We start from the raw sequence: 16428 nt of genomic DNA, 5'->3' as shown, positions 1-16428 counted from the left end.
GTCTTCTGCTGCTTCCTGGACCCCCAGGACATCAGCACCTGGAGCTGCCTCCCCCCACCAGCCAAAAGCCCTGGTCCTGCTGCATCTTGGCCCGTTTTGGGGAGCAGGGGACTGGGGGGACTGGTTGCTGCTTGTCCTGTGGCATCTGACCCAGCAGATAATACATATTAATAAAGGTTTTATTAATTTTTATTAATAAAATAGTTTGTTCTCTTTGCCCCTGCACTGCCTGGGCCCAGGCCCCTCTGCCTGCCCCTGCTGGGCAGGGAGGGCTGGGTAGGGGGTGGCCCCAACCCCTCCCCGTGTGCTGCTCTTTGTTCCCCTGGGACTCCCTGAGTTCCCTCCTGCTGCTGCTCAGGGTGGGAGACACAGGGGGAGTGAGATGGAGCCCCCTGAGAGGCAGAGGAAGGGGTTGGGGCAGCCCCTGTGCCCCCTGTCCAGGGCACCAGTGAGGGCGGGTCCTCACTGGCCTCACGTTTTCTTGTACCTGGGCAGGGGGAGGCAGGCTGAGGGGGGTCTCTGCTGGGCACAAAGGGCCCCCCACCCCGGTCACTCACTGCTGTGGTGGGTTGGGGCGTGGCTGAGCCCCTGCCAATGCCAACTGCTGCTCCAGCTCCGCGATGCGCAGCCCGATGTACCCCGAGGACACCAGCAAGGCCACCATGCTGGGGGACAGCCAGTGTCACCCGGGGGGGGCACAGTGGGGGCACAGGGCTCAAGCAGTGCCACAGCCAGGCTCTTGTGTGCTCGCCCTGGGGACGGGTGTCCGAGGGGGGAGTAGAGGAACCCGGGGTTGCCAAGGGGGATGAGGACTGGGGGTGTCCTGAAGCCCCAAGGTGTTTGAGCAGGTTCTGGGGACTCACAGCAGCAGGTAGATGGTGATGATGATGTTGAGAGGGCTCAGCTGGGGGTTCAACCGGGACCGGAGTGCAGCAGCCCAGGCCCAGAGCGTGGTGTGGGGTTCCCCTGCCAGGACAAGGCAGTGTCAGTGCCTCTGAGACCCCATGGTGGGCTCTGCTAGAGCTGAAGTCCCAGCAGCACCTCCCTCCCCAAGCCCCCTGACCCACCCCAGAGGCTGCGTGTCCCTGCCAAGGGCACTCGTTCGCTGCTGCTGGGAGTCAGCAGGGCCACCTTGTCATCCTCCTCCTCTGCTTCCCTTGGCCTCGGGCTTTGTTCATCTGTGGGTGACCAGGAGGCATTCATGAGTGTCCCAGGGAGAGGACTGGAGGTCCCAGGGGCACACAGAGAGCTAATCCTGCACTCCCTGCTGCTACAGGAGATGCTGGTCAGGAGGCTGAGGGCTGTGTGGTCCCCCCAGACCGTGTGTGTCCCAGGAGGGGGAGCAGAGCCCAGAGGGGCCAGCAGGGCAGGGACGTGGGTGAGGACACAAGCAGGGCTGGAACCATGCACCAGGGTGGCTGCTTACCCAGGGACTCGTGGAGGCTGTTGGGCTCTGGGGTGCTCTGCTCCAGGTCCGACTGGCTCGAGGTCTGGAAGAGGAAAAGCCCCAGCCATGGTGTGTGTCCCCAAGGCACCCACCCCGCGGCCATGGGGACATGGGCAGGACCTGATGACACTCATGAGGAGAGAGCTCTGGGGGTCCTGAGGCCTGCACTGCCCCGGGCTGGGGCTTTTCCACTCCACACTTACCCCCGGAAGCCTTCCCAGGGGCCACTGCCCCCAGCCCACCCCAGCCAGGGGGCTGGGACTGGGACCACCCCTCCCTCTGCTGCATCCCCCTGCACGCAGGCCTGCCGTTCCCCAGCCTTACCAGAGTCTTCTCAAGGATTTCCTCGTTGTTCACCGAGTCCCGAGGGCTCTGGCCGCTGTCCTGGACAAGGAGAGATGAAGGGAGGTGCCCTGCAGTGGATGGACGGAGCTCCCCCCACCCAGCCCCGCGTACCTGCAGCTGTTTGCAGACCGACCTCAGGAGCTGGTACGTGGCCTCTCGCTGGCGCAGCGACACGAAGAGGAACTGCCGGGGAGCGGGGAAGGGGCTTTGCACCGGAGCTGCTCTCTCGGTCACAGCCCAGGGCCTCCCGGGACCCGGACACCCCAAACAGCCCCGGGAGGAGCCGCCCCCCCCAGCACCGCCCCCGCTCTCACCTTCTGCCCCTGGACCGTGCGGATGCTGAGCGCGTTGGGCACCAGCAGCGCCGTGTTGGTCTTTTTGAGGGCTGAGATGGAGGCGACGGGGACCACGGCCTGGGCCGGGGGGCACGGGCAGTGTCATCAGTGCCCCAGCTGCCACCCGCGACCCCGCCACAGCCCCGACCCCAGCCCACCTTGATGTCCTTGAGCAGGAGGCTGGAGTGGAAGCAGACGTGTCGGGAGGACACGTAGAGGCGGCCGTGGTAGGGCACCTCTCTCTGCCAGGCGCACGGGAAGCAGCCCAGCAGCGCGTCCCTCCCGGCGAGCTCCCCGAAGGCCCGGCGGTAGCTGCTGTCCCGTTTGCTCAGCTGAGGGAGGTCGGGGTGGGGGTCGGTATCGGGGGGCGCTCAGGGGCATCCCAGAGCCCCCCTGCTCTGTCACCGCCTCTGCCCTCTCCCTCGGCCCCCGCCCTCAGAGAGCATCGGGCCGGGACCACGGCACTGGGGCCGGGGTTTGGGTCCCCCTCCTCGGCCCCGGCACCCCGAGACTCACCGCGGGGGATGGGGGTCCCTCCCCGCCTGTGGCCGCCTGCCCTGTGTCCTTGCAGGGGGGGTCATAAGTCCTGGATCTGGAAGGGAGCAGCAGGTGGGGGTGACCCCGGGGGCACAGCCCCGGCGGGAGGTAGGGCTGGGGTGCAGGTACACCCTCGAGGTGCAGCACCCACCTGGAGAGCTTGGGCTGCCCCAGCCGGGCGCTTCCCGTCTCCTCCAGGCTCTGCCACTGCTTTTCCCCCCGCTCCCCCCGGGCGCTGCGCCTCAGCTTCCCCGGCATGAGGGACGAGCCCGACGGCTGGGGGACAGGGGGCAGGTTGTGGGGACGGTCCGTCTCTGCAGCGCGGCAGCTCCCAGTGTCACCAGCCTGTCCCTCCGCCGGGGCTCAGGCCCTGCTGGGACCGCGACAGCAGAACTCACCCGGTCGCATGAGCTCCTGGCCCGCCCCACGGTGGCATGTGCGGGCTGCGACCCCCGAGGGCAGCGGGGGCCGCGGGTGACGGGGCTGGTGACCTCCGGACCGGGAGCTGCTGGGGGTGATGACACCTGGACCGGGAAGTGCCGAGGGTTTGAGACCTTCGGCGCGGAGTTGCCGGCCCTGGGCCACGGACGGTGCTGGGTGCGGGGGGATGTGGCCGGGCTGGCTCCAGAGGGGACGGGGAGGCGGCTCCGGTCCCGGACCCACGCGCGGCCACAGAGCCCCGTCCCGGCACCCCGTGCCCGCCCCGCTCGGTACCTGCTGGTGGGCACTACCGAGACCCCCGTCCCGTCCCGTCGGGGCTGTCCCGCTCCTTTCAGCTCCGTTCCTGCTCCGCGGCCGCTGCCGCCTCCTCCTCCTTCTCCTCCTCCTCCTCAGAAGGGCAGCGGGCGGGGCCGGGCGGCCGCGGCAGGTTCGAAGGGAGCGGCCGGGGCAGCCCCAGCCCGAGGAACCCCGGGGCTGCACGGCATGACCACCAGCTCGGCTCCCGGGGGGCTGCGGGACTTGTCGAACCACCCTGCCCGCTGCCCCCGGCACCGAGGGGTTGTGCACGGGACCACCCCGGCACTGGGTGGGACCCCCACGGGCAGCCGGGGCGGTGGGAAGGGGCACTGGGGGTTCTTTCCCCGCAGCTGGAGCTCTGCCCATCCCGGGGGTGCCCCGGCCAGGGAGCGGCACGGAGCAGGACCCCGGCCGGGGAGGGGATGGGAGCATCCCCAGGGCTGACTGTCCCATGTCCACAGGCTGTCCGGTGTCCTCGGTTGTCCGGTGTCTCCCGGCTATCCCCGTGTGCCCCTCTGTCCTGCTGTCTCCCCTGGACCGGGAGGTGCCGGGGGTTTGAGACCCTCGACGCGGGGCCGTCTCGTGTCCCCCGTCTGTCCCCTGTCTCCCCCCTGCACTGCCCCGAGTGGGGACCCCGCGGGCGGGAGCTCCGCAGGCACCTCTGTGACGCAGCCCTCGGGGCAGGGTGTGTGCCGGGAAGGTCTCAGCTGCCCCCCAAACGAGCTGCAAATGCATCCCCCTCCCAGGTAGTGCTGACAGTTGGAGCAGCACAACCTGCAGTCCTGTGGCGTTTTGGCATTCTATGGACACCCCACAATCCTATGGCACCCCACAGCGTTGCCCGCCCGGTGCCCGCTCCTCGTCCCCCAAGCCCAGGCAGTGCTGCAGGGCGGGTCTGCCCCTCACCCCGGGGGTCTCTGCTGTACGACAGGCGACCCCCAGAGGAAAGTGGGGTGGGGGTGTGGCCAAGCAGAGCCAGGTCCTCACCCCCCTCGGGCACTGGGGCAGGTGCCAAGGCCATGGGACCCAGCCCAGCTCAGCCGCTCCTCTCTGGACCGGGGCTGGAAACGCCCTTCCCGCAACCCGTGCGGCTGGGGGAACAGCCATAAACCAGGGACGGCCCCGGGACAGCCCGATGTAGGTGACAGCGTGGCCGGGGGGCTGCACCCCGCGCCCCCCCTTCATCCCCCAAGACCCCGTTCAGTGTCCCACACACACTGTGTCACCAGCTGACAGGGTCTGTCACACCCTGTCACAACCTCCCAGCCCCCTTCCCAAACTGCTCACCCTCCACACACACCCACACCGTGTCCTGGTGTGCACACACCGACACCCCCACACCAGCCCCCATCCCTCCCGACAGCGGCTCCGTGACAGACCCACCCCTGGGGTGTCCACCCAGCACAGGGACCTGTGAGGGCAGATAGAACGGCCCTGGAGACCCCAAGCCATGGAGCCAGGCTGGGAGAGCTGGGGGGCGGTCAGCTGGAGAAGGGAACGCTCTGGGGAGAACTGAGATCCCCTTCCAGAGCCTAAAGGGGCTCCAAGAGAGCTGGAGAGGGACTTAAGACAGGATAAGGGAGAATGGCTTCCCACTGCCAGAGGGCAGGGTGAGATGGGATATTGGGAAGGAATTCTTGGCTGTGAGGGGGGGAAGCCCTGGCACAGGTTTCCCAGAGCAGCTGTGGCTGCCCCATCCCTGGAAGTGTCCAAGGCCAGGCTGGACGGGGCTTGGAGCAAGGTGGGCTAGTAGGAGGTGTCCCTGCCCATGGCAGGGGTGGAACAACCCAAACCATCCCACGGGGCTGCACATGGGCCCCTTCCCCCAGCCCCTGCTCGCAGGGTGCACACACAGCACATCCCTGCACACGCGTGGGCACGTGGACACATATATGGGCACACACACATATATGGGTACGCACGTGTGCACAAACATACACACACATGTACTGGCACACAGACACACACACACGTGCATATGCGCGCGCACGCACACGTGCACACACGAGTGAACACACATGCACACACACGTGCACACATATGTGCACAGGTGCGCATGCGCACACACTCCACGTATTGCCAGATACACGCCCCGCCCCCACCGCCCCAAGGTCCGCCTTCATTGGTTGCTCTGCCCCGGGGGGGCGGGACAGTGGCACACGAGCCAATCCGGTCTCTCCAGCGCCGCTCCGCGGCCACCATTTTGTGTGCGGGCGCGCCGCCATGTTTGTTGAGGGCGGCCATCTTGCACCCCCCCGGCTCCCCCTCCCCGCGGGATCAGCGCTGGGGAACCCCCCAAACCCCAAACCCGCTCCTGCCCCACCCCCGGGGTCCCCAGGGCCGAGACCACCCCCAGCCCAGGGGCGTCGGCGCTGCTGTTGTTGAGTTTTCCTCTCCTTTTCCTCCTCCTTTATAAAGTGCGGTTTGTAGGTACTGACCTTACAAAAGCAGGTTAAAACCTCAGGCCAGCCCCCACCCCGTGAGCTGGGGCTGCCCCGGCCCAGCCCAGGCCCTTCCAGTGTTCGGTGTGCAGGTGGCAGGTGATGTCCTGCACCAGTGACACCCTCACCAGGGACATCCTTCATCAGCCCCAGGGGAACAGGCTGTGGGGACATGAGTCCAGTGCAAGGAGACAGGGCAGGGCTCAGTCACTCCCCTCCCCAGAGCCTGGTGTCCCCCAGCGTGGGGGACCTTCCGGACTCGGAGTGTGGCACCGCGGTGGCTGAGGACATGGCCCTAAGGACGTGCTGGCCGGGGACATGGCCCTGAGGACATGGTGGCCGAGGACATGGTGGCCGAGTACATGGCCCCATGGCTCAGTTGACGGTGCCATTCTGGTCCCCTCCCTCTGTGTTCTCAGTCCCGGTGTCGGGGGTTCCAGCTCCGCTCAGCCCCTGCAGCCCGACAGCACCTGTAGGGAAGGGAGGGAGCGACAGGTCAGGAGCCATGGCAGCACAGCATGACCTGCCACGTGCTGGCCTGGCCTTTGGACTCTCCTACCACTGGCACCAGGGGCCTGACCCGGTACATCCTCAAGCAGCACAACGGGTCCGTCCTGTCCCCCCACCCCTGAGCAAGGCACTAGCACCCAGCTGGCAGCACCATGGGTGCCGGGGTCCCTGGCCTGGCAAAGGTCACCCCAGCCCCACACGTCTCCCCAAATGTCTCCCACGTTTGCTGCCAGCACACAGAGCTGCTCCCACCGTCCCTCCAGGCCCCAGAATGGCCATGGCTGGGCTGGGCAGGGTGGTTCTGCCAGGCTGGAGGCTCTGCCCCCCAGAAGGGCACAGCAGACAGACACAGCCCCCGCTCTGGGGCAGCAGCAGCAGCAGCAGCAGAAGCAGGACAGTGGCCCTGCCCCATGTCCTACCATGAAGGTCCCCCCGCGAGCGTGGCCGCAGCCAGCCCGGTCACAACAGGGTGATCACAACTTGGGCCATCTGCAAAGACACTTTGGCTTTAGCCCAGGCTGGCACTGGCCACGGGGCTCCCCGTGCCCCCAGCCCTGAGTGGGCCCCCCTCAGTCCCCGGCCCCACTCACGGTAGCGGACGCGGATGGGCCACACCATGATGCAGCAGAGCGTGGCCACGGCAGCCACGGCGATGCCGCCGGTCACCAGCACCATCACCCAGCGGTAGAAGCCGATGCAGGAGGAGCAGCACAGCTCAGTCCTGGGGGGACAGGCAAGGACAAGGCTGGGGGACAGCGGTCCCGTGTCCTGGGAGTCAGGACTGGCTCACACTGGGATGTGAGGGAAAGGAGAGAGGGTGGCAACCCAGACACTGAGATCCCCAGAGCACAGCTTGGGCTCTTCTCCAGGGCCAGGAGAGAATGGGAGGAAGGGTTTAAGACAAATCAGAACTGGAGAACCGAAGGCTCCAGGGAGACCTTAGACCTTCGGGTATTCTCTCTCCAAGAGAGCTGGAGAGGGACTTTGGGCAAGGGTCTGGAGGGACAGGACAAGGGAGAATGGCTTCCCACTGCCAGAGGGCAAGGTTAGATGGGAGACTGGGAAGGAATTCTTGGCTGTGAGGGGGGGGAGGCCCTGGCACAGGTTGCCCAGAGCAGCTGTGGCTGCCCCATCCCTGGGAGTGTCCAAGATCAGGGTTGGACGGGGCTTGGAGCAACCTGGGCTAGTGGGAGGTGTCCCTGCCCATGGCAGGAGGTGGAACAAGATGAGCTCTTAGATCTCTTTGAAGCCAAACCATTCTGTGATTCTAAAAATCAGAGCTGGTTTCCACTCGTGTCTGTTGCTCCAACACTGGGATATTTGCTCCTGGCCCCCAGGAAATGGGGGGTGTGTGCCCCTGCCCCACAGAGACACTCACGGGCAGGGGTGCAGGTTCTGGATCAACATCACAGCCAGGCCATTGGCCATCTTGTCCGTGAAGCTCATGGCACCATAGACAAAGGCGCTGCTGTGCTGCAGGAGGAGAGGGAACCTCAGCGGGTGCCGTGCTGAGCTGAGCTGTGCCACACAACCCCGCGCAGCCGGAGCCTTGTGCCCTCTCATGGGCAGAGCCCACACTGCAGCACAGCCCAGCACAGGCTCACTGCTGCCATCCCCGGTCCATCCCCCGCAGGAGCGGCCCTACCGTGTTGGTGCCGATGAGATCCGCTGTCATGGACAGGGAGGTGACCAGGATGGTGGCAGAGCCAGCCCCCAGCAGCACGGCCGCTCCGTAGACCTCAGCTCCCATCGGCGTGGCCAGGGCCACCCAGGAGGCGAAGGCCAGGACCACCAGGATGCCCACGAAGTAGGTCAGCTGGGACAGGGAGGGGCAGAAGGACAAGGGGGAGTTCAGACACCAGCTTGCCACCAGGGGCAACCAGAGAGGGCACAGGGGCCAGCAGTACCCAGGACCCACGAGGGACAGCCCTGGCTCTGTCCCAGCTGGATTTAAACAAGGAGCCCCAAGAGCACCACCTTGCCATGGTCTGGGCTGTTCTGCAGCCGGAGAGCTGAGCCCTGGGGAGAGCTGTGGGCAGGGTGTCCATGAGTTCAGGGGACACTCCACTGGCACCCAGCAGCATGGAGGGGACACACTGGGGGGGCAGCTCCCTCCTGCTGGCACTGCAGACCCTGTGCCCACCCGGGGCGGTGCAGCCAGACCCCCCTCTGCCCATCTCAGGCACCTCAGGGCTCTCCAGCCTGGTCAGGGCTGCACAGCACAGGGTGGCTGTGGACCAGCACCGCCTTCCCCAGCCCCAGGATGTGCAGGACAGGCCCTCATCCCCACACCTGCCCACCACCCCCAGTCCCAGCGGGACCCACAGTGCAGTGGGGGTTGCTGGCAGAGGGTACATGAGGGGTCCCTGCTCTCCAGCTCAGAGGTGCTGGGTGCTCTGCCCACAGCCAGGATCTGGCCCCTGCTGGGGTCTAACTCCAACCTCTCCAGTGCCCCCAGACTCACATTCCGACCGATCCACTTGTTCACAGGCTTCATGAGGAAGGAGGAGAGGAACCCGCTGACGTACATGACCAGGGGGATGGTGGCGATGTATTTCTGCATGGGACAGGGAGGAGATGATCTCTGGGCACCAGGACCCTGCCCAGGTGCCCTCGGACCTGCCCTGTGCCCACCTTGGAGAGCATCAGTGAGTTGGTCAAGTACATGGCGATGTAGGTCTGGGACAGGTTGACAATGAGGCGGGTGGACATGTAGAGCACTGCCACCTGTGAGGGGACAGGGACAGGACAGCCCCGCTCAGCCCGTGGGGAGGCACCTTCCCTGCCCACCTGTCACAGAACTCTGCCCACCCAGAAGGGCACAGCCCCTCTGACAGGTTGGGTGCCCAGTACAGCCCCTCTCTCCACCCTCACTTGGCCCTGGGCACATCCCCAGTGCCCAGGCAGGCAGCCCCCTGGGCCAGGTGAGCCCTGCCCAGCTGTACCTGGTAGAAGGAGGGCTCCAGCAGCCAGTCCTTCCAGAGCAGCAGCGGGCGTGGGGGGCTCGGGGGCTCCTTGTGCAGCAGGGGGGTGGTCTCCTCCAAGTCGGGCAGCACACCCGGTGGGTATGGCTTCTCCTTGGTGCCCAGGTGGAAGATGAGGGAGGACACGGCCCCCAGCCCCACCACGATGAGGGCCAGGTTCTGGTGAAGCAGAGGGGGTGAGCACAGCAGGGGAGGTGGCCCATCATCAGCCCCCCAGCAGTCTGGAGGGTAAAGAGGGGTTCCCAAAACCCCAGGGAGGGCTCAGTGTGGCCCTTGCCCAGCGCAGTCAGGGAGGTGAGGGCACTGCCCTCTCGCCCCCCGGCAGCACCTCCCCAGCTGAGCAGTGGGAAGAGGGAACCCCAGGGACTGTTCCTGCCACTCACCCGAAACACAGGGACATCCTGGGGGCCCAGGTGCTCCATGTGGTCGGGCTGGTCTGTCTGGAAGTTGAGCAGGAGCCAGGTCAGGCCGTACACAGTGATGTTGGCCATGACAGTGAAGGCATACCTGAGAGGGAAGGGAAGGGAACCTCAGGGGATGTGGAGGGACAAGGACGGGAACAGCACAGTGGGACATCTCAGCCCATTGCTGTGCTACAGCCTCTGCACCCCGGTGTTGTGGCTGAGGGGACACCTCCAAGGGCATGAAGCACCTGCCCAGGCACCAGCCTTACTGGTGCCACTCCCAGCATGCCCAGTTCAACCCTCGGGGCACGACTGGGAGGAAACCAAGATCCCTCTGGGTCAGACTGTCACCTTCCAGGCACAGCTCACCTCTGCCTCGAGGATCTCACAAGCTGCCTGACCTGGTGCCCCCAGAGCTGGACCCTGGGGTTATCCCAGTGCTGCCTCACATCCTTCCTGCTCACTCTGTGGGACAAACAGCCCATCCCACATCCTGATCCTGCCTGAGGAGTGGTTCCATGCAGGGAGCCAGATGCATTGCCCACCTGGCTCTGGGGACATCCCATCTCTGGGTCACCCCCCACAGCCATGCCCAGCTCTCCCCAAGGGCACCCAGGGGGGCACAGTCCCTGTCCTGTGAGCACCAGTCCCAAAGGAGAAGTGTCCCACGGGCTGTGTCACCAACACCCCTGGCATCAAGACAGTCCCTCCTGGCACCAAAGGGTTTGAGCCACCAACCAAGGACACCAGTGTCCCTTGGCACATCCCACAGGACACCCTCGTGGTCCAGCCCTGGTCCTGCCATGCTGAGGACTCTGATGTGCCACGGCACCCAGGGACCTCCTGTCACACAGCAAAGGGACTTGGGGTGGGCAGGGCGGCTCCCCCGGACCCAGGGGACCCCCAGGTGTGTCTGTGCTCACCTGAAAGCCGTGAGCTCCACCTTCTCATGGTCACTGCTCACCAGCTCGGGGATGAGGGCCAGGTGGGACACCTGCGTGGCTGCCCAGCCAAACTGGAAGATGACGATGAAGGGGAGGTAGTAGATGAAGGCTGCCCACTGTGGAGTGCCCTCCCTGCAGGCCAGGCAGGGGCTGAACACGAAGGGAAAGGACACGAGGACGCAGGTGGTGCCTGAGGAGAGAGTGGAGCAGTGAGAGGCTGCACATCCAAGACATGGCCAGAGTGCCACTGTCCCTCCCCAGGACAGGTTCCACCCCAGAGCTGGGGAGGGAGGTGGGCCCCTTTCCCCAGCCAGGTGACACAGGTGGAGCCCCAGACACCCCCTGAATCCTGCACAAGGAATATTTCCCCCCTCTCGCACCCAGCACAGACAGTCACTCCCCAGTCAAGGTCCCTCCCCAGCACAGCACCACCTGGCACTGCTCTGTCCCCTCAGAACACCAGGACAGCCCCTCACTGTCACACCCACAGCCACCAAGAGTGTCCCAGGTGCAGATAACCAGCCCAGGGACACCCCTCTCTGCTGCCTGCCCACAGTGATACAGCCCCCGAGGGCCAGGAGGGCTCTGGGTGTCCCACAGGCAGCCCGGCTGTCCCCATGTCCCCTCTCCCCTGGGGCTGGCACAGGGAGCCACGCTCATGGATGTCACCCACAGTGTGACGGGTGACGCTGAGCCACGGGGGCTCTGAGCCATGGGAAGGCCCTGCTGAGTCAGGGACAGCAGAGCCAGGCTCCTCCTCCTGCTGCAGCGGGACAGCACAGGGACGCTGCGTGGGGACGCTGCCTGTGGGGCCCCTGAGTGGGGACCCTGAGTGGGGCAGGCAGGTGGCCTGGCCTCTCCCTCCCCTTCCCAAAGTTATGCAGCTGATCTGCCAAGTGGCTCCATCGCCCCCCTGACCCCAGTGCAGAGCCAGCCCCATGCCCTGTCCCATGTGTCACCATGCCCTGTCCCATGTGTCCCTAGCCACACTGGGTGCTGCTGAAGGGCCATGGGAACCTGTTCCTACAGCTGAGGGGAACCTGCAGCCACTTTGCCAGGTCCCCAGTGTCCCCTCTCCAAGGGACTTTGCAAGACCCTCCTCTTTCTCACGAGTGATGCCTCTTCCTCTCACCCACGAAGGGCAGTTCCTCCTCCTCACTCCCACACAGCAATGCAGGGCCAGGGCAAAGAGGTTCTCCCTGTGCCAAGGGCAGCAGCGACAATCCCAGCCCAGCTCCATCCACCCCAGCAGGGCCCGGGTGGGAGCTGGGTGCTCACAGCCAGCTTTGGTGCTCCAGGAGCTCCCAAAGGATGGGGGACTCAGGCACACGTGGTGCCTATGCCCCAGACAAGCCACAGGCACAGGAAGGTCCAAGAAGGTTCAAACCAGCCCAGCCCTTGGATGGGGCTGTTGGTTTTAACTGAGCTCAGTTGGGGGACGGGGGGTTCCAGGGCCCTGCAGGGTCAGGCTCTGTAGCCCTCCGAGGGCTGTGTGGGCCATGCCCGTGCTCTCAGAGCAGCACTGGGGCAGGAGCTGTGGGTCCTCAGCTGCTGCAGCTTCCACGGCCATCCCTGTGCCCACCCACGAGCCACTGCCACCAGCACACACACAGAGGACTGTCACCCCCTCCTCTTTGTGGCCCCCTAGGACACGCAGAGCCCATTGCTGGATCACCCCCGTGGCTGCCCCACAGAACCGTGCCCCTCTGGCATGGGGCTGCACCCCAACACCCCCAGTCTGCCCAGGTGTGGCTGCACTGTAAGTCAGAGGGGCCTGGGGGACCCCCTCCTCTCTCAACAGGGGCCATGGGAGCCCCACAGGACCGCCCTGCCCATCCCTGAGAGCAGACAGAGTGCTAGGCTCTCATCTCCAGCCCCGCGGGGCAGGATCACGGGAATGCCAGGCACGGGCATCTGCGGCAGGAAGCCGGACCCCACAAAAGAGCCGCGGACCCCACAAAAGAGCCGCGGACCCCACAAAAGAGCCGCCGAGCAGGCGGGGACCGCCGGCGGGGACAGCCCGCACCGCGGCCGCGGCGGGGAGATGCCTCCGATAGCAACTCGTGGTGTCTCCCCCGCCCCGAGGCTGCGGTTTCATAACGTTTCCTCCGATCTCAGCACGGGTTTGCCACCGGACGAGACACCCCCGCTCGCACACAACATCCCCGCCGCAGCGTGACCGAGGGAGCCGAGGCAGCCGGGCGGCCCCGGTCCCGGCGGCTTTGCCCGCCGGTCACCCCGTGGGCAGCCGAGGCGGATGGAGCTCCCACCTTGGGAATAACCCACGCTCTGGCCTGGGAAACAGCTCCATCCCTGCTCCAGCCTCCATCCCTGCTTTCAGTTTCCATCCCCGCTCTCAGTTTCCATCCCTGCTCCAGCCTGCCCCGGGCTGTGCAGGGTGCTCTGCTCCCAGGATTAGGGTGCTGGGGGTGGCCACAGCCCCCCGGCAAGGCCTGAGTCAGGACTTCCCCTCTGTGCTCGCTGGGCAGCAGCCAACAGGAGGGGGGTGGGGGCACAGCTCCGGAATACTTCCCTTAATCTGGGGCACCGATCTGGCTGACAGGGGTGAAGCTGCTCCCCCAACACCCTCCCTGACTCCTCAGGCGAACTCCAGGGAGCTCCTTCGGCCGCCTTATCAGGCTGCCCGTTGGGTTGCACAAAGCCGTTGGTCAAGATAAATTTGGGATCAAGATAAGAGGACCCACACTGCAACCGTCCTCCCTCTGCACGGGTCTGCTCCGGGCGAGCTGGTGCTGGGTGTTACTGAGAATGGCCATTTCTTCCACTAACTGCCCTGTCCTCAGGCTCCTGCACCGGTCACAGCACCAAAAGCCCCTCTCCAGGCCACCCTGTCCCCTAAGAGAGGGACCAAGGACACCTCTCCAGGCCACGCTGTCCCCTCAGAGAGGGACCCCGACACACGGGTCCCCAACAGCCCCTGCACTCTGTTGTATTTTTTGGCCCCAGGGCAGGAGACGAGACAAGACCCTGCCAGTAATTCCTGTGAGCCGGTGCCTCCTGTGCATCCCACGGGCTGGACCCCCACTGCCAGTCCATGGGGTGCCCACCCCAGCACAGCCAAGGGCCCCGTGCCCCAGGGCCATCCCTGGGGACACAGAGAGCTGTCCAGGAAACACCTGGGCTCCTGGGCAAGCCCAGGTTTTACTGTCAGTCCTGTTTTTGCTCTGAGGGCTGAGCGCATGACTCTCATCCCAACTCGCTGCCACCCACATGGGCACGGCCCAAGGGACACTGGGCCCCACAGGGGCCGCAGCCCCTGGGGTGGGACATGGACACCACAGTGCCCTTTCCCCATCCAGGCTCAGCCATCTGTGCCTGGGGAATGCCAGAGCATCCCGCTGTCCCCGTACACATGGAGAAGCCCCATGCCACCTCACTGACATGGGCGATTGTGGGGATGCTGTCCCTCCACACCAGAAAGGCACCTTCTGGGCTGCCCCCTCCTCACAGGGCACCCCAGACCCATCTGCTCCCACACAGGGCACTGCTGCTGCACCAGGGCCCCCTCACCCTCCACACAGGGCACCCTGGAAAGACCCCAAGGCAGCCCCCCTTCCATGGGGGGGCTGTTCCCTTCCACCCCAGGGCACCCAATTCTGCTCATCCCTGAGGCTGCCCTTCTCCAGCCAGGGGGGACCCTGCCCTCACCTCACTGACACATGGGCTGTTCCCCCTCCAGGCAGGGGGCTTCCCAGCTGCCCTGGGGCCAACACCCACCCCAGACAGGCTCCCTCAGGGGCCACTCATCTTCAGGGAGGCTCCCTGGTTCTTCCCCCCCTCCAGGGTATCCCCAACGCTGATCCCCCAACCCAGAAAGACACCCTCGATCTTGTTCCCCCACTCCAGGGCAGCACAGAGAGGTACCCTGGGGCTGATCCTGCATCCCAGAAAGGCTCTCTCATCTGCACCCATGACCCCCCAGCAGAGCCCCCCAGGGCCAACCCTCTCCACTCAGCATCCCCCAGCAAAGGGCCCCAGGTGTCCCCCACCCCGGGCACCCCAGAAAGGTTCCCTTGGGCCATTCCTCTCCACTTAGAGTATCTCTGAAAGGCTCCCTCGGGTGTCCTCCACCACAGAGCACCCTAGGGCCATCCCTCTTCACTCAGAGCCCCCCAGAAAGACTCCCTCAAGTGACCCCCACTCAGAGCCCCCCAAAAAAGACTCCCTCTGGGCCATTCCTCTCCACTCAGAGGATCCCAGAAAGGCTCCCCTCCCAACAAATGCACCCCAAAACACCCCCCCAGGGCCACTCATCTCCACCCAGGGCACCCCAGAAAGCCTCCCCTGGGGCCATCCCTCTCCACTTAGAGCATCGCTCAGATGTCCCCCAACTGACACCTCAGAAAGGCACCCCTGGAGCCACCCTCAGTCCACTTGCCCAGGGCACCCCAAAAAAGGCTCCCCTGGGGCCATTGCTTTCCACTTAGAGCATCTCAGAAAGGCTCCCCCAGATGTCCCCCAACACAGACACCCCAGAAAGGCTTCCCAGGTCACCCCCATCCACCCTGGACACCCCAGAAAGGTTGTCCTGGAGGCATTCCTTTCCACTTAGAGCATCCCAGAAAGGCTCCCCTGGATGTCCCTCAATCCAGACACCCTAGAAAGGCTCCCCGGGGCCACCCCTTCCCACCCAGGGCACTTCAGTAGAGTGTTCCCCACTCACGGCACTCCAGCAAAGCCCCTCAGGGGTCACCTCTCTCCACCCCAGGCACCCCATTCTCCACTTGGAGAATCCCAGAAAGGCTCCTCTGGATGCTCCCCAACAAAGACACTCCAAAACACTTGCCCGAGGGCCACCCACCTCCATCCAGGGCACTCCAGAAACACTTCCCTGGGGCCATCCCTTTTCCACTGAGAGCATCCTAGAAAGCTTCCACTGGGTCACCTCCACTCAGAGCACCCCAGAAAGGCTCTGCTGGACGTCCCCCAACCCAGACACCCCAGAAAGGCTCTGCTGGACGTCCCCCAACCCAGACACCCCAGAAAGGCTCTGCTGGACGTCCCCCAACCCAGACACCCCAGAAGGGCTTCCCGGTTCACCCCCCTCCACCCAGGGCACCCCCCAAAGGTTCTCCCGGGGCCACCCCCCGTCCACTCTGCTCCCTTCAGTCCCCGCCGTCCTCTGCACCCACCAGGGGCCAGATGTCCCTTCTCCTCCCTGTCCCCCCCGGTCCCGCACGCCCCCCGCACCCACCGGCCAGGTGCCAGCCCTTCCTCCTCCCGCAGCGGCCGCAGCCCCGGGCCCGGTCGGCCTCGAAGCCGAGCAGGGGCGTGCAGAGCCCGTCGGCCGCCTGGCCGGCCAGGAGCAGCGCCCCGGCCCCGCCGTGCCCGTAGCCCAGCACGGCGTGCAGGAAGGGCAGCAGGTACGTGAACCACAGCGCCGAGCAGGCGTCGTTCAGGAAGTGCCCGCACGCGAAGCTGAGCCGAGCCCGCAGCGGCAGCGCCGGCCCAGCGCCCTGCGGCGGCTCCGCCATGGCCCGGGACGGCCCGGGAAGCACCGCGGGACGGGCGGGAGCGGATGGGCGGGAGGGAGGACTGGGAGGGACTGGGAGGGACCGGGGGGGGGGGGGACGGTGACCCCCTCCCGCCCCGTGCGGAGCCGCCTCCTGGGCGGGGAAGGGGTGGGGGGGGGATGATGCCGGGGCGGGGGGAAAGATGGGAGAGGGAGGGCTCCCGGTTAGACCAGTGCTGTGCCAGCGCTGCTCCCGGTCACACCAGTGCT

General features: G+C 65.8%; 2 protein-coding genes across 2 annotated transcripts; both read right to left on the bottom strand.

Moving 5' to 3' along the window:
- Nucleotides 1-159: 159 nt before the first annotated feature.
- On the bottom strand, nt 160-3484 carry LOC116799295 (GRAM domain-containing protein 2A-like). The gene is made up of 12 exons (XM_032712325.1): nt 3379-3484; nt 3063-3188; nt 2816-2940; nt 2644-2719; nt 2286-2459; nt 2107-2205; nt 1904-1975; nt 1772-1831; nt 1427-1490; nt 1068-1178; nt 864-966; nt 160-665 (listed from the first exon to the last, which is right to left on the bottom strand). The coding sequence occupies exons 3-12, from the start codon at nt 2920-2922 to the stop codon at nt 554-556; spliced, it is 978 nt and encodes a 325-aa protein (XP_032568216.1). The 5' UTR covers nt 2923-2940; nt 3063-3188; nt 3379-3484; the 3' UTR covers nt 160-553.
- Nucleotides 3485-5796: 2312 nt separating this feature from the next.
- MFSD12 (major facilitator superfamily domain containing 12) lies at nt 5797-16210 on the bottom strand. Its single transcript, XM_032712319.1, has 10 exons — nt 15901-16210; nt 10665-10875; nt 9721-9844; nt 9299-9496; nt 8988-9080; nt 8818-8910; nt 7999-8169; nt 7732-7826; nt 6944-7074; nt 5797-6313 (listed from the first exon to the last, which is right to left on the bottom strand). Exons 1-10 carry the CDS (start codon nt 16178-16180, stop codon nt 6219-6221), a joined length of 1491 nt encoding a protein of 496 aa, XP_032568210.1. The 5' UTR covers nt 16181-16210; the 3' UTR covers nt 5797-6218.
- Between the last annotated feature and the right edge of the window lie 218 nt (nt 16211-16428).

The sequence above is a fragment of the Chiroxiphia lanceolata genome, chromosome 27 (genome assembly GCF_009829145.1).
Source record: "Chiroxiphia lanceolata isolate bChiLan1 chromosome 27, bChiLan1.pri, whole genome shotgun sequence".
NCBI lineage: Eukaryota > Metazoa > Chordata > Aves > Passeriformes > Pipridae > Chiroxiphia > Chiroxiphia lanceolata.
The sequence above is the reverse complement of the archived record's forward strand: the minus strand, read 5'-3'. Positions and strand labels throughout refer to the sequence as shown.

Excerpts from the sequence above, each read along its gene's own strand:
- MFSD12 (XM_032712319.1), bottom strand. The coding sequence starts at position 16,180 with ATGGCGGAGCCGCCGCAGGGCGCTGGGCCGGCGCTGCCGCTGCGGGCT. Across the intron at positions 9,845-10,664 it reads GTGGAGCTCACGGCTTTCAG|GTATGCCTTCACTGTCATGG; the intron begins GTGAGCACAGAC and ends CTTCCCTCTCAG. Across the intron at positions 7,827-7,998 it reads ATCTCATCGGCACCAACACG|CACAGCAGCGCCTTTGTCTA; the intron begins GTAGGGCCGCTC and ends CTCCTCCTGCAG.
- LOC116799295 (XM_032712325.1), bottom strand. The coding sequence starts at position 2,922 with ATGCCGGGGAAGCTGAGGCGCAGCGCCCGGGGGGAGCGGGGGGAAAAG. Across the intron at positions 2,460-2,643 it reads AGGGACCCCCATCCCCCGCG|CTGAGCAAACGGGACAGCAG; the intron begins GTGAGTCTCGGG and ends GACCTCCCTCAG. Across the intron at positions 1,832-1,903 it reads CGGTCTGCAAACAGCTGCAG|GACAGCGGCCAGAGCCCTCG; the intron begins GTACGCGGGGCT and ends CTCCTTGTCCAG.